This window comes from Anolis carolinensis, chromosome 2 (genome assembly GCF_035594765.1).
Source record: "Anolis carolinensis isolate JA03-04 chromosome 2, rAnoCar3.1.pri, whole genome shotgun sequence".
In the NCBI taxonomy this organism is placed as follows: Eukaryota; Metazoa; Chordata; class Lepidosauria; order Squamata; family Dactyloidae; genus Anolis; species Anolis carolinensis.
In genome coordinates, this window is record NC_085842.1 from 296,629,717 (window position 1) to 296,646,704 (window position 16,988).

General features: G+C 37.8%; 1 protein-coding gene across 1 annotated transcript in view; it reads left to right on the top strand.

Moving 5' to 3' along the window:
- The window catches only part of il6st (interleukin 6 cytokine family signal transducer), a 37,846-nt gene extending 22,773 nt beyond the window's left edge, over nucleotides 1–15,073 (top strand). Inside the window, exons 9-16 of the mRNA XM_008102780.3 lie at nucleotides 442–664; nucleotides 2,168–2,344; nucleotides 4,120–4,221; nucleotides 4,390–4,536; nucleotides 6,809–6,949; nucleotides 9,722–9,818; nucleotides 10,425–10,506; nucleotides 10,897–15,073. Coding sequence (XP_008100987.1) covers nucleotides 442–664; nucleotides 2,168–2,344; nucleotides 4,120–4,221; nucleotides 4,390–4,536; nucleotides 6,809–6,949; nucleotides 9,722–9,818; nucleotides 10,425–10,506; nucleotides 10,897–11,604 — 1,677 coding nt within the window. The 3' untranslated portion in view covers nucleotides 11,605–15,073. The remainder of the gene's footprint in view (nucleotides 1–441; nucleotides 665–2,167; nucleotides 2,345–4,119; nucleotides 4,222–4,389; nucleotides 4,537–6,808; nucleotides 6,950–9,721; nucleotides 9,819–10,424; nucleotides 10,507–10,896) is intronic.
- Nucleotides 15,074–16,988: the final 1,915 nt, after the last annotated feature.

Here is a 16,988-nt window from a genome sequence, read left to right on the forward strand (position 1 = left end):
TAGCCAGGCGCAATGGGCATTTTCAAAAAATTGGAGGCAAGGTAATAAACTTAATGGTTCCATGGCATTTTTAATTTATTTTATTTTGTCATTTTGTGTCTTGCTTTGCTTCCAGTTTACACAGAACTGTGTTTTAGCTTCCTAATGATGCTGTGAGGGACTTTCATCTTACAGAATGCCACTGGCTTGGTCCATGAGCTCAGTAGTTAAGGTCATGTGTCGCCTACAGAGATTTTGAGTTTACTCTTTGTTCAGTCTCAGATCCATTTCAAACCTTAGTTGTGAAAACTATTAAGTCTGGAAAACATCTCTCTCTTAGAGCATATGAGTTGCTATTAGTTTGGATTGTTCATTATTGGGTTAAATAAATCAACAATGTGACTGCATAAAACAACTTTATATACTCATACATTCACCTCAAATAACTCTGCTTTTGAGTAGATGAATCCTTCAGAAGTCAATGGAATAATTTTGATGTATGAAGTGACTGTTTCAAGAAGGCCACCATTTTCTTTACCAATTGAAGTAACTCACTTGAATACCACAGAGACAAAGCTGATTCTAAATGTGAAAAATGGGATGTATGAAGCAAAGGTTACAGCATACAACAAAGCTGGGAAATCTCCTACCACAGTTTTACTTATCCCAGCAACAAACTCAAAAGGTAAGGAGCATTTTTTTCTCTGTTGGTTTTATACATGTTTTATGGATTAACCCTTCTTCTATCAGATGACACTAATTTTAATATTACAGTGCTGATACCAACTGTCAACGCTGTTTTGCTTGCTGAATACTGGGTTTTATATTGTTCAGTGTACTGTGTATTTGACATTCAGATGCTCTAAATCAGTACATCCTAAAGTGGTGGTCCCTAGACTGATAACAGTCCCTGAGCTGTTGGCTACTGGTCCCTAGCAAATTTCTAATAAAGAGTATGCAGTGGACAAAAATGTGGCACCATTCCCTTCTTCATTGGGGAAAAACATTGCCAGTCCTCCGCATCAGATAACTTGAGAAGATCAGATCTACTTTTATTAATTCCAGCTGATACCTAAACACCTCTGGATTTTAACAGAAGTAGAGGTAACTGTGTGTGCAACTTGTGCCATTTGGACTTCAGGATGTGTATTCAGCTCCACATTCATGTGTGTGTTCACTTGTGTAAAGACTGCATAGTACAGTCAAGGCATAGCTCTACTTTCTAAGATTTTACACTATGCAACTCCAGTGTTGGATCTCAGCTATGATTGTTGTTTCAGATACTGAAGGCAATATCTGAACTGAAAAATAATTTTTATTATTGTTATTACTACTACTACTACTGTTATTATTTATACCTCACTTTTTCTCTAAAAAGAGGCTTACAGCTGCTTACAGTAAAACCAACACAATACAATTTTAAACCTAAAATATACAATGGAATTAAATATTAACAGTATGGAACATTCTTAAAACCAATTAAAAACCGATGCATAGCTAAAGCCACATCACCCTGATTTCATCTTGATCTTCCTTTTTAAAAAGCCTTCTTGAATAAAAAGGTTTTAGCCTTTCCCTCTTGCAAGGTTTCTCAGCCAGGGTCCTCCAGAACTCCGAGATTCCACAAGAGGTTGCTATGGATTCCTTGAAGGATTGTTGTTGAAAAAAATTAACATTTTGGGACGTGTATAGATAAACTAATGTAATCTGGGATTTTCCTGAGTCCTGAAAATTATTTCAAATGTTCCTTTAGGGCAGTGGTTCTCAACCTGGGGCCCCCAGATGTTTTTGGCCTTCAGCTCCCAGAAATCCTAACAGCTGGTAAACTGGCTGGAATTTCTGGGAGTTGTAGGCCAAAAACATCTGGGGACCCCAGGTTGAAAACCACTGCTTTAGGGTAAAAAGATTGAGAAAAGGTGATCTAGTGCATGTAATTCCACCTAACAACAGAAACAAGTATAAAACTTATCTTTTTATAGTTCCCTATCAAAATGCTACAGTATTTTGTAGTGATTTGTTTCTATAGAAGTCCCAGATAATAATTGAGTAGATGAGTTCTGCAACAATAGTACTTGCACTATAACTAAAATAAAATGCTTTTGGCCTTTTTATTTAATTCTATTTTGGAAATTGAAAATGTTTTTACAATGCTGAAGTCTTCCTGATAAAGATGGCTTGGTCATTTCAGCTCCTGTGAAAAATATTATTGCATTTCCTAAGGATGACAAGCTGTGGGTAAACTGGACAGCTCCTAAAGATCCAGTTATTAAATACATAATTGAATGGTATGAAGAGTGTGACAGCTTGAACTGTTCTACTGACTGGCAACAGGAACCTGGAACAAAACAGGGCACATTTTTAAAAGGTAACTTCTATACAGTGTTGAGCTCTTTTAGAAAGTTTTTAGTTATTTCATGTCAAAAGCATTGCATAATAAGTTTAAAAATGATAAAATAAAGGAATCACAAACAGTTAAATAGTTTTGGACCAAAAGCGGGCAACAGCAATTGCATTGTCTGTAGCTTTAAACAACTCCTCCTCCGTGCATGAGGCAGGGCATTGTGGGCAAGCATACATATGAGGAGTTGTTTGTTCTGCTCCTCAGTCACACAAGGTGGAGGATTCCTCCAGGTAGTGCCATCTTGCCAGGTTGTCTTTTGATCTGCCCACTCCGCTTTTCAGTCTATTTAGGGATTTACAAATTGCCCATTCTTGGTTTGCCCCTGGAGGCAGACCCTCATGGGGGGCCATCCAGTTGGGATTGCCTGGTTTAGCTGCCCAGAGGGACACCCTTGCTGTTGCTGGGGGAACATCAAGAGGAGTGGTGGTTCTCATGAAGCTCCTCCTTGACTTGAGTCTATTGGGAGGAGGCTGATAGTCATGCAGTGGGTGGCTTTCACAATGTTCAACCTTATTTCTCTCACTGTTAGCAGCAACTTCCCATTGCACATCAGGGGGGGCAATGTCAGCTAGCTTATAGAGTTTATCAACAGGTGTAGGTTTAAGGCATTCTGTGATTATTCTACATGTTTCGTTCAGTGCTGTGTCCACCTGCTTCACATGGGCAGACTTGTGCCAGACAGGACAGGCATACTCAGCAGTTGAGAAAGACAACTTGTTCTTATTACTTGTAGGTCTGCACCCCATGCACTGCCAGTCAGTTTCCGCAGGATGTTATTGAATGCAGCTACTTTGTGCTTGGTGTTCATGCAGTGTTTCCTATATGTTAGTGTTCGATCTAAGGTGACACCAAGATATTTATGATATTGCATTGCTTTTAAACATTTTTTTTAGAAAGTTAATAGTTCTTTAGATCTATTTTTCCTTTAAAAGAACTGAAGTATTTATGAAATGTGCAAATATTTAAAATATATAATAAATGCTTTATAATGACTGTTTACAGATTCCTATTATATGTTTAATGGATGTTCTTCATTGCCTTGTAAAGTTGTAAAGTCTGAGGATTTTTAACTCTGACTTTAGCAGAAGTTTTAGAAGGAAGATTTAGACCAGATTTAATCCGAGTTAGAGTAGACTTATTAAATCTATCGTTGAATGGCAAATCAAAACAGAGATGAATTCCATTTATGCAGTGGCTTTTCTCCATTGGTGTCTAGGAACAGGATTTGAGCCTTAAAAGTATCAAGACAGACAAGCAGCAGTAAATTGAGTAGGGCTGTTGTTCTTTAATTTGTGCTGATTTAATTATTAGTGGATTTGATGAATATATTATCTCAAAAATGATACTTCGATTGCAGAAGTATTTTTTTCTTGGAATTTCCAGATCCTCCAATGTGGTTTTATGGTCACCAGAAATTGACCAGAGAATCATACTGGAACACATATCCTAGAGCTTCTTGGAGAGCCATTTTTGCAGGCAAAAATAGCAATTTTTATTTGTCGTTTTTTTTCAGTTTCTCAGGGGTTTTACGCCCTCACCCCTGCCAAAGTAGATAGTCTGTTTTATTAGTTTATTTATTAAAGCATGGGTGGCAGATGTTTGAAAATGCAACATTTAGAAAATCTGAAGGTCTCCAATTCAAAATAATATGTTATAGGACAGTTCAAAACATATAACAGTGTTGTGCAGTTGAGAGATGAACATCACTATAATTCTGACTCCTTAAATTATTTTTTTAGGTGACATAAAGCCGTTCAAATGTTACAAGATAACTGTATATCCATTGTATGCTAATGGCCAAGGAGAAGAAAGATCAACACAAACCTACCTTCAACAAGATGGTAATGTTAATACATATCCAGATTGCCTGCTCTTTGTGTTGCAGTAAAGTGAATTGATTCAGAGTATTTATAGTTCTTTGTTTACACTCTCACCATTTTGTGGAAGAGCTGAATGAGATGAGCATTTGCCAAGACCTGCTCTCAAGAACACTTTATTTTCTTTAATAGTACCTGCTAACGGACCCACGGTTCGAACTAAGAAAGTTGGAAAATCTGAAGTACTTTTAGAGTGGAAACCTCTTTCATTTGAAGAGCAAAATGGGTTCATCAAATTTTACACAATATCTTATAAAACAGTGACTGGAAATGAAACAGGTAATCATGCCTTGCTAATAATCTTTAAAGTAGTGTTTATTATGTGCAGTACAAAAAAGCCTTTTTTTAAACCAGTTTACAAGAAAGTTATTGACTCTAGAGTTTATTTTATCAACAGTTATGTTAGCAGTAATTATAGGGAGCAGAAAACGCCCCTATTAAAACAGCTCCAGTGGTTGCCAATAAATTTCCAGTCCCAATTCAAGGTAAAGGTAAAGGTTTTCCCCTGACATTAAGTCTAGTCGTGTCCAACTGTGTGGGTTGGTGTTCATCTCTATTTCTATGCCAAAGAGTTGCCGTTGTCCTTAGACACCTCCCAAGGTCATGTGATCGGTATGACTGAATGAGCGGCATTACCTTCCTGACAGAGTGGTACCTATTGATCTCACATTTGCATGTTTTCGAACTGCTACGTTGGCAGAAACTGGGGCCAACAGCAGGAGCTCACCCCACTCTCCAGATTCAAGCTGCCGGCCTTTCAATCAGCAAGCTCAGCAGCTCAGTGGTTTAACCCACTCCGCCACTGGGAGCTCCCCAATTCAAAGTGCAGGTTATTACCTACAAAGATCTAAACAGTTCGGGTCCTGCCTACCTTCATGACCGCATTTTCCTCTATGAACCAGCGCGGACCCTAAGATCTGCCAGGGAGGCCCTTCTCTCACTCCCACCACCGTCACAAGTGGGGACGAGAGGGAGGGCCTTCTCGGTGGTGGCCCCTTGGCTCTGGAACTCCCTTCCCAGGGAGATTAGGCTAGCACCCACTCTGTCAACCTTACACAGGGACCTCAAAACCTGTTCCAGTGTGCGCTTGATAATGATTAGGCCCCTGTTTATGAATGCCCAGCCCAAACTGACCATTACAGTGAACTCAACACTTTGCTCCAGCCTCAGCACTCTTTGCACAAGCCCATGCCCAGCCCTCTCCAGTTTTGATCTTGCCCAGTCTGGTTACTGGTGTTTATTTTGATTCATTTTAATTAGTTGTTTTTATATTCTGCTGTTTTTAATTGCTTAATCAAATTGGTATATGTGTATTATGATTTTAAATGTGTTTTTAGTTTGTAAACTTTGTTGTGTTGGGCTTGGTCCTGCTTGTAAGCTACACCGAGTCACTTCGGGGAAATGGTGGCAGATATAAAAATAAAGTTATTATTATTATCCTAAAAACAGTTTTGCTTGGACACATTTCTGGAAACTTATCAGAATTTTGTACCATCTGTTGAGAAACCATTTTTTTCAAGCCCAGAGGGACTGGACATTTTAGTGCCAAATGAATTTTAACTTTCTCCAGCCATTGAGAATTATCATTCTTTGGGGATGATGAAAATGTGAATAAAATGCCACCCAAACTGTAATTATCCCATCACATGAGAAACACAGTGTGCCTTGTGTGAGTTTCTGCTGATAGCAAAACAAAACAGAACAAAAATCTGGCTCAAAAATTATAACCAGCAGATCAAAAAAGAAGTAATGTAAATAAAGCCTTTTATATTTATCAATAAAATAACAACACATAACATACCATATATACCCGAATATGAGCCGATTTTTTCTGTCCTTTTGGGGGGCTGAAAAAGCCCCCCTCGGCTTATATTCGGGCCATCAAGCTCAACCCCCTTCTGCATGCAGCAAAAGCACAATAAATGCACCCCCGAAAGTGAGGTAGGCAGGCAGGCAGCTACAAACGGAGGTCCTCCTCCTCTTCATCCACCTTCGTTCATTGCGGAGACGCTCGCTCATGACGTCTCTGCAGTGAGCGCAAGCCTCTGCTGGCTGTGACTGCCTGCGCTGGCTGCATCCAGGCAGGCAGGCAGCTGCGAATGGAGATCCTCCTCCGTTGCGTCCGCTATACCTATCCCATTCGCTGTAGAGGCATTCTCTGCAGAAGCCTTCGCAGCCAGCGCAGGCCTCCACAGGTGAACACAGCCAGCAGAGGCCTGCGCTGATGACTTTTGATGACTGGGAAGATTTCATGCCACAAAGGACTCTATTCATAGATGAAAGAACATAACATGTTTTTGCAGGATAGTTCACATGTCATTTCATGCTGAAACAGTAGAAAATTTAGCAATGTTGCTGTTAAATTAAGAATGATAAATCCAGGTTGAAATATAGCAAGATCTTACCAGATTGATATTTTTGTTTATTTGTGTTATGAGAGTTACTAATTTTACTATGTAAGGACTAGTTTAAGTTTTGCAGATTTCATATAAGACAAGTGTCCACAATATTGGAGTAAGAAATCTAATTGAAAGAAATTTTTCATTTCTAGTTGTGAGAGTGAACTCTTCTGAATCTGAATACCCACTGTCCGCCTTGTCAAAAGACACTTTATATATAGTACAGATGGCAGCATACACAGAAAAAGGAGGGAAAAGTGGTCCTGCTTTTACATTTACTACAAAGAAATTTGGTAAGTGTTATGTAAATGTTCACTTTTTAATATGTTTGCTATTTCTCATTATTGGTTTTTGAGAAATGTGTTGGTATTATCTTTCCATGTAGATATATGATCATTGAAATTTTAAATTAATCAGACTTCTGAAGAAGATGGAAGTTTGATGCCACCTCTAGCAGTGCTTTGTAGGGGAGGGAAGCAGGGCAGCTATCTTACAAGGTGGAGGATAGTTGTGGTCAGTAAATAATTTTCCCAGATTATAATTTAGTGTGATTAAAGGGATTAACTATGGGTGCTTAAACTAACAGTTGTCATGGTAATCAAAAGGGTGGAGCAGCAAAGCTTGGTGGAGCTAAATTCTGTCAAGCCCTCCAGCTACTGTTTGTGTGAAAATCTGGTGATCAGCTCTTTAATAGAAACTGAAACCATAAATCTTCTTTCTCCTTATTTAGCAATCAGTACTTAAGCTTTCTTATTAACATCAGAGATTAAAGAAATTGTGGACACGGCTGTGTTCTAAATTTGAGGAAATCAAAATTTGAAATGAAGGGGAAAAGCTAACATCAGTGCTTGTTTCAAAATTGTGATTTTGCTATATTTGGTTTAAAGTAATTTAGATTTATTAAATTTGTCTTTTAAGATGGGGAAAGCATGAAAATAATTCATTTTCATAAAGACCAGATTGCACAATGCTTTAAATTGCTCGTAAAGTAGGTTACTGTGAGCCCTTTCAGTGTGACATGGACTCCGTTTTTATTTACTTTCTGTGAAATGACTAGTTAAAATGTTAGGCTATATGTTATAATTATACTACTTCCTCCTTCTTACTTTTCTTATTATAGAATGTTATTTTTGCATGTTTTCATTCTGTATTATATAACCCTAATAAATATATTATAAAAAGAAAATTTTAAATTAATCCATATTTTAAAATGTTATATCACTTTGGCTATTCACAATTGTCTGTTATCTGCACATATTCAAAAAGGCCTTCTCACTTGGTGCTCAATCTCTGTTGTGACTGCGCCTTCGGGGATTATGGATGATGGTGGTGGGATTAGAAGAGGAAGGAAAAACCCTCGCGAGGAGGGCTCATTGGAGGAGTTGCGCAGGAAACGGATTAGAGAGCTCAATGGGGAATCTTCTGAGGAAGATTCAGATGGGGAGTTTGAGGAAGAAATGGATGCTGGTGAACAGGTGGTGGCTGGGGAAGTGGGCACTGAATGGGCACAGCCACCGGAGATGTCTGGGGAATTGGGGCCTATGGATACTACTGAACCTGGGGTATCTTCAGGAGCAGATCCCACTTGGGCTGCTTGGAGAAGGGAGGATGGTTCTTTAAGTGTGCATGGGGGTGAGTATGGGCAAGATGACTGGAACTCCGACGAGCAATTAGGCATGCCTGATCCACGAGCTCTAGCTGTGTGGAGTTCTGATTCTGAGTAAGATCTGGGACACCTGTTGTTTGGGTGTGAGTGTTTGGTCACCCAAGAGGAAGGGGAATAAATTGGGAATGTTTGGTCACTTCACTTTGCGTGTGGCAAGGTGTTGCTGAGGCGCCATTAGGATTTCTGTTCATTCAAGAAGACTGGACTGGGACTTTGCTTCTGATCTGCTGTTACCATCGTTGCCTTGGCTCTTTGTGCCATTTCGTGGACCTGGTTTTGATGACTGCACCCTTTTGGACCCTGGATTGTAACTCGACCTTGCTTCTGCCTTCGCCCTTTGATGGATGACTACTCACGGCTCTTGACCACTGGCTTGCCCTCCTGACCCTGCTGCTGTCTCCTGCCCTGACCCTGGATCACCCTGACGACGCCTCTTCGCCTTTCCTTTGGAGCTCCTGGCATTATCTGCATTGTAGAAGCAGTTTGCTGCAGTTTTAGTTTATTTGTTCTCAGACCAGTTTGGTGATTCTTTTTGGAACGGCTCCTTTAATTCCTCAGAGCCGGCTGGCTGCAACAGTAAGGGCTTGGACCCAAAGTGCCTTTTGCACCGGCTCTAAGTTTGTTTTTCCTGGGCTTTATTTTCCTGTTCTGGATTTAAGCTACTATTGTAGCTCTTGGAAGGTTTTTGGAAGGTTCCAAGTCCTTGTTTGTTTTGTCTATTTTTATAAGCCAACTCAATTTGTTTTTGAAGCTGAATTGAAGCATCTTTTTAGTTTTATCTAAATACTTGCGTGGATAATCCAGTTGGCTTGCTAAAACATACATTTGTTATATATTTTTGTTTGGACTGCTTTTTAAACACTGATAAGTGTTTAAAGCTATCTTCTGTGTTTATGTTTACTTTTTGGCCTATCTCCTGAATAAACTCTGTTTTGTTTGTTAATTGGCGTCTGACTCTTGACAATCTCTTCCAAGGGCCTTATAAGTCTTCTCTTTAAGGAAGACTGATTCACATTTGACTAAACAGCCTTTGGCTGTTAAACTGACTTTTTTGTTCTGTATTACAACTGCATTTTCAGTAGTTATATCAGTTTTTTATATTGCTGTGATATTTTTAAACTTTTATTATGTGGGTTGATATTTTTTGTAATCTTTATGGAAAGATGGAATGTCCATTTCATAAAAATAGAAGATAGATTATTTGCATGTTCTTTTCATATGTTGTCTTTTCATAACATTTTTGTCAAGCAAAAAAAGAGCAGAGCCAGCATATGTGGGAGTTGTCTTTTGCTTTTGCTGTGGTCACTTAAAAGATTTGAAATGTTTTAAAAATAGTGCAAAGAATAAAAATTTCAATCATCACTTGAGAAAAGTAATGTACTTTTCTATTTTCTTTTAGCGAATGGAGAAATAGAAGCCATAGTTGTCCCTGTGTGTCTAGCGGTCCTCCTGAGTATTCTTCTAGGTGTTCTCTTTTGTTTCAGCAAACGAGACTTGTAAGTATACTTATTGCAGTATATTGTTTAATACGCAACATTAACTCTGAAAGGTATTATTTAGGTCAAGGGTTTAGAGTTTCATTTGAGTATACAGTATAAAGTAAAACCTGGGAATGATAAAATAACAATGCAGACAAGTAACCTCTGGTTCCCTTGTTTCATAGTAGGAGTGGTTTAGTCATAAAATCATTTATGTATATTTCATTTTGTAATTCTGATAGGACTCAAAAGCAATTTACAGTATCAAAATACATAAAAAGAAAAACAAACAGCAAAAATTAAAAAAAACCCGATGTAAACAAATTTATCGGCATGGATTAAAATATATCTGAAGTCTGGAAAAGTAAATGATTTTTAGCTAGCTGTCTAATCTGTTAATCTCATTTGGAAGTAAAGTCTTAATTTGTGTTGTTGTAACTGAGAAAACCCCATCCTGCAGACTGGTCAGATGTACCTAGATAAATTAGATAAAGCTAAGCACAATAACAATTTTTAAAATTCTATTAAGTATGCAGTGTCAGATTATCAACAGTAACTAGATATGCAGAGAATTGTTGCTAGGTCCATGAGATTGCACTTTACTGATTTTCTGTCTTTTGCCAGCATCAAGAAACACATTTGGCCTAACGTACCTGATCCTTCAAAGAGTGTAATTGCTCAGTGGTCACCACAAACACCATCTAAGGTAATGCAAAAAAAAAACAAAGTATAATCATCATCCCTCTACTTTTCCTCTGCTAATGCAGTAGTGATTAGCAAAAGTATACTAATGGATGGAAAAGAGAGATTATTTGGGCTAGATCCAGTCAAGAAGTTGTAGTAGCATGTTTTTAGCCATTTTTGAAACTCCTGGAGCCCCTTACTCCAAATAGTGGAAACAAAGTGGAAACATGGAACATTGCTCCTTATAAAGCAAGGTTGGCCCCCAAAGCAAGGTGCATATCTTTAATGATTCTTTTCTAAGAAGGTAATCTTGAATCTGGCTCTTTCCAGTTGGTGGGCAGTGATTAGTTTTTTTAGAAATAAAGATAGATCAAGGACTTCCATTACATCCTTGTGTTTTGTTTCTTTTTAGCATTTTAACTCCAAAGAGCATATCTATCCTGAAGGCAGCTTTACTGACGTCAGTGTTGTAGAAATAGATGCTGATGACAAGAAGTCTTTCTCTGAAACTGATTTGAAGCCGTTTGATATGCTTAAGAAGGAGAAGAATGCCTCGGAGGGCCACAGCAGTGGTATTGGAGGGTCATCCTGCATGTCTTCTCCTCGGCAGAGTGTTTCTGACAGCGATGAAGGAGAACCTGCCCAGAACACTTCCAGCACAGTGCAGTATTCCACTGTGGTGCCCAATGGCTACAGGGACCAGATACCTGCAGTGCAAGTCTTCCCTAGGTCTGAGTCTACACAACCTTTGCTAGACTCTGAAGAGAGGCCTGAAGATCAGCAAGTGCTGGGAAGTGACAGCTCAACACCAAGGCGTCACTATTTCAAACAAAATGGCAATTGGAATGATGTGGCCGCAGAGGGGTCTAATTTGGAAAAATTAACACAGATTTCTCCCATAAATGAAGAAGATGCTGCTGGACTTCAGGCCTCACAAACATGGCACTCTGGCCCAGAGACAGACGAACAAGGAGCTGCCTTAGCAGGGGTTTTCCGGCCGAGCCCAGAAGGGCCAACTGTGCAGCTTGAAGCCATGGGAGCAAATACAGGGACTGATGATGAGGTGTCAAAAAGTTATTTACCGCAGACAGTAAGGCAGGGTGGCTATATGCCCCAATGAAAGGGAACCACTGCCTCCTACTCGCCCTCCCTGGGATACTGTCGCACCATTGATTCTGACAGGTTACACTTGTTTTTAAACTTTGCCTCAAATGAATAATTCAGATTCATTTATGGAAAAGAATGCGTATGGAAATCTTGAACAGACTTTAAACTACATTTCCAGACATTCTTAATTTTTTTTTTCAAGCACTACATTTCATTCACCTTTTTGTGGCCTTTCCATTTTGTTTTAGGGCATCCTGCTTTGTTCTAATATAGAACGGAAGATTACTTTCATTCTGTTACAGAGGTAAAGACAAAGAGAAAATGACTGACTGTGAATACCTCCTTTCATGCGGACTAGGAAAACATTAGATATTTACATATCAAATGTTCTCTCTTTTTTAGGTAAATATTAATTTTCAAAAATAAAATTGCAGTACTTTTATGATAAATGACTGATACCTTAAAAATTATCCCGAGACCAATACTTCAGTCTATCTATGGCCAAACAAAGTGGTTTAAAGCAGAATTTAAATCTTAGACAAGGGTCAGTAATGTTCCCAGAATCACTATCTGCAAAGTCTTCTTTCTTTTGAAGGGTGATCCCCTCCACATAGCACTGTGCTTGCTGGTAAAGAATTATATACCAATATTTCTTCTCTTCTTGCCTCAAGATTGTATCAAAAAAGCTAGTGTTACAAAATTAAATGACAGTATTTGATGCCTTTCCTTTGTTGCATTTTGAGCCAAGTCTACTCAAATGTAAACATGGTATTTAGAACTGAAAACTATATGCACTTTTTATTTTCCTTTTTGGTTGTCTCTGAATAATACAAATTAATTAGACAAATAGGCTTTTCTGCCTGCATTTGCACATTGAGGAAGTGGGGCAGAAGTCCCATCAAAATGGCTGTTTCAGAGGAAATGCTGTGCAGGTGCAAACACCATTTATGTGAATTTACAGACAATCACAAAGAGAACTGCCATTACAGGTAAATAACCTGTTCTTTTACCAGATGAGGTTTGGTAATATCCTCATTAATAACATGAATATAATAAAATTATAGGGCAAATATGCCGGACTTCAGGCCTCATACTGAATAGCAGTACAAGATACTTGTATTCCCTTCTTTCATTGTCAGTCAATATGAATGCCTTGTGTAGTCAAAAAGCAGCATGGAAACTGAGAAGAAAACACCATAAAGAACTGCAACTTCGGTACTTCACATGGGGAGTTCTCTCCCACCAGTCAAGAAATTTTATTAAAAACGTTTTTGCAGATCTTACAAAACCATCTGGGATCACTCATGTCCATCTGCAAGAATTATCTGTTTCACTTTCTACGTACCGAGACTGATTCTAAAGAAACTCAAAAACACTATGACTGACAACTAGTTTCATTTTATTCTTTTTTCAACAACTTAATAATGTGAAATAATTAACTTTTGAAGTGTCCGTGGTTAGAGAACAGTCTTGATGCCTGAGTTGTTTGGTGTTTATTGTAGAAGATGTCTAGACAGTAATTGTCAGCTCATAGGGTAGCTATAAAATAACTTTTAAACATTCCCAAATAATAATGATGTAACATTTTTGCCATTAGGGTTCTTATTGTGCCTATACTTATTTTTTACATGTACTACTTGCATATATACTAATATATTCATCTGTTGCTTTGAAGTATAACGAATGTCAACTTATTTAGTCAACAGTATATTGTTCTGTTGGTCTTCAAAAACAACTTTTCAAGTTTGCCTTCTGTTCACAAGGGTCTCAAGCCTTATTCAAAGTTAATGTAGTTAAACCTCCAGCACAGGCCCTGATAAAATAAATGGAAGTTGCTTTGTGACCAAAAACAAAAAAAGGCTTAATATAATGGAATATTAATTCTTGGAAAAGCTGCTATCTGCTTAATTGTAAGGTGTTTTGTATAATATGCTTCTCTAATCACTTGTTCTGACATCTAATTTTCTGAAGTGGGAAAGCTGTCCATACTATTCAAGCACTGTGTGTTCAGAGCATCATGAAATATTGTTTTGCAATTGGAACATTAAAAATATGCTGTGAAAATAAAGCTTTCTACTTTTAGCAAGTTTAAACAATGTAAAAAATCAGCATTGTACAATCTATGCATATCTACATGTAAGGAACACATTTTCAGCACAGCTTACTTCCACAGAAGTTGAATATAAGAATGAACCCTTAGCATTGCTGTCAGTGGGAATGAATGCCTAAGTAAACCTTTTGCTGTGGTTTGAGCTCTAGTGGGTACTGGTACTGCACATTGGCCTATCAGGAATTGTTTGGACTGAAACAATTTTAAGCTATGCTTTGGTGAATAAAAAAGCAAGTAAAATGAGTTGAATACACAGCTTGCTTCAGGAGGCAGCAGCTGTGGTTTTTCCTCCTGGCCTTTGAAACTCTGATCTGTGGCCTTAACTGCTCTTTCCTTGCAACAGATAGGAGGAAGGGCCTCTTAATGTCTTCCTCGCAAATGGAGGTGAGCAGGAAGAAAATATTTAAAGCAAATATTTAAATATTTACTGACATTTTAGAATTTTTCTTGTGTAGTCATCTAATTTCTCAGATAAGGAATAACATATGTCAATATGTGTTGCAGACTAATAGAATATTTATAAATAGAGATTCATTATAAATTAGTTTTTGTTCATGTCTAGAAAACTATTAACAAGGGAATGATAACAGGACATTTATGATGGCCAAATAGTGATTTGGTAGTTACATAATTTATTTGCAACTTCATTAGTTTCAGTTAGCAACTTAAATCTAAAATGCTAATCCTTTGCATAGCTGAAATCCCGTGATATACTACAAATGCCTCATTACAAGGAAAGGAATAGTCTTCTGAGAGACGTACACCTCTAACTTAATCTCAACTTTTTGGCTAAGTAATATTGTATCCATGTGCTCCAGTTCACAATTTATTTCTGGTTGCTAACACAAGGAAAATAACCTAGGGTTGGCCTATTGGGCTTGCAGATTGCCCAAGTAAAGGCTCAAATGCATTACTCTTATCTTTAGGACATTATATTTTTAGGTATATGGAATGACAGTTGCCAATAGTAGAGGGAAAGGGGTTGACAGAAAATGTTTGGCAGTACTAGAAAAGAACTTTGGGAAACACGTTTTATCATAGCATCTTTGTGTTAAAAAGCATTGAAATACAAAATATTTTGTGCTTGAAATTTTTAAAGCTTCATTCTTGTTTGGTCAGATCAAAAGCCTATTTGTGAACAGAACTATCTAGTCAATATGTCTGCTCAGACCTCTTCCTTTGCAATTTGTCTGTATCTAGAGGCACATCGCCCTGAAAGTGCCAGCATGAATCTAGAGGTTTGCATGTTATGTCACGTGTATCTTTGTAATTTAGTCTTCCGAATGTTCCACATTTTGTCACTCTTAAAATGAGAAGGCCGTAGTGCTGGAACTGCTTTTGCAAATGAATACAAATGAAAATATAAAACTGATCTTTGTGTTTGAATCATGAATGTCAAAAATATTTTTGGGTAATGTTTTTGCTCAAACTTTTTAGTAAGGCTACAAAAGGATTTACCACAATTCTATTCACAGATATATAGATATATATACACACACATACACACACACACACACACACACACACACAATATTATATTTCAAATAAAGTGGTTGATATTGGAGCACTCAATGATTTTAAGCCAACAACAGCTTAAATTAGAATGCATTCTGGTCTATTGACCTCACCAAGCATAGTGACAGAAGTGTTTGAGTAGTAGGCCAAAACAGCTAGCTCAGAGTTCTCCTAATTGTGGCTTTAGTTCTAAATGAAATTGCTTAATTTAATTCAAGCAAGACATCCACCATCATACCAGTTTCAATATGCTGTGCAAAGGAGTCTGTACATATGATGTGACTTTTCCGAGTAGGGATTATCTAGCTGCAAGCCAAATCAATTGGCTATGTAGTTTGCAGTCATACTGTTTCTGTTCCCATGATACATAAACTAAGTACAGGCAGTCCCCAAGTTACGAACAATATAGGTTCTGTGGGATTTGTTCTTATGTTGAATTTGTAAAATAGGTACATTTTAAAGTGTAGCTCCAGGATAAGGAGGGGTTAACACCCCTGTTGGGGTCTGTGTCCCTGTTCAGAGGATTTCATCTCAGTTTCAGTCCCTGGGGACTGCCTGAATAAGATTTGGGGAAAGTTAAGAGATTGCCTGAGTATCTACCAGGTTAGAGCCCCTCTTTATATAGTTGAGTATGAGTGGTTCTGTCAGCAATACAGTTATATAAAGGAGTTTATGGATAGTAGATTGCCTCTTTATTTTCTAAGAAGATGATTCTTTGAGAAGTTTAAATATGGTATTGAGACTAGATGTAGCTCCCACTCATTTAGAACTGTAATTTTGTCTTGATTAAGCAGTGTACACTTGCCATGACAATACTGGTGCAACATAGGGAAAGCAAAGCTTAGTTACTGACTAAATATTGTGCCACCAAACAGCTAAGTTGTACAAATGTATTTTAAATGTATCTTAAACTGATTTTCAGCCGCCTTGGAATAGTTTGCCACCATTGGCAGCAGGCAATTGTCAGAGGCACTGCTTAAAAAGCAAAGCTCTAGCTACATGCACGAGGCGATATGCATCACAAAGATGAAGCTATCACAAAGTTCTGGGAAGAACATTGCTCATATTTTCTTGATAATACTGAAGATCATTCTTACAACTGAAGAGGGAAAAAGTCATTCACTTATGAAGAATCTTGTGGCAACCTGGAGGTCAATGAACTTGGTTTATTCCTACAGAAACAGGAACATGTCAGATATATTATAGGTTGACTTAGCAAAGAGCATGAAGATGTACAACTGGTTCCTGGGTTCAAATTCCCCAAGTTGTTTGGGGAGCATTTGGGACTATTGCAGACTAGGAAATACCACTTTTTCTATCAAAATTTTCCTATCAAATATATTTATGCTGAATAAATATTTGAGTACTGTTAACATTGAATATTTAAAGCAAAAATCCAGGATAATAAATGCCCCTCTTCCACTGCCTGTCCTATGGCCTTTGTGTTGTACAAAAACATTTCTTTTCTTTCTGTACTTGCAACAGATATGGGACACTTTAATTCATGTAAATAAAGTAAATTCTAATAAGTTTGTTGCACAAACTACCACAAAACTACTTTAGGTTCAGTGAATCAGCCTAAAATATCAGGGTCTGAAAACATTTTAGTTTTTAAATACTTGTGTTCTTTCTGCAGAAGAGTGGGCTTGAAATTCCATATTTACTATTACCTTAAAAGGCATATAGATTTGGAACATCACTGTCCTAGCTCTATCTAATTCTTGTGAATTTTTTAAAAGATAGCATTAAGAGCTGGAACAAGGAAAAAGTTG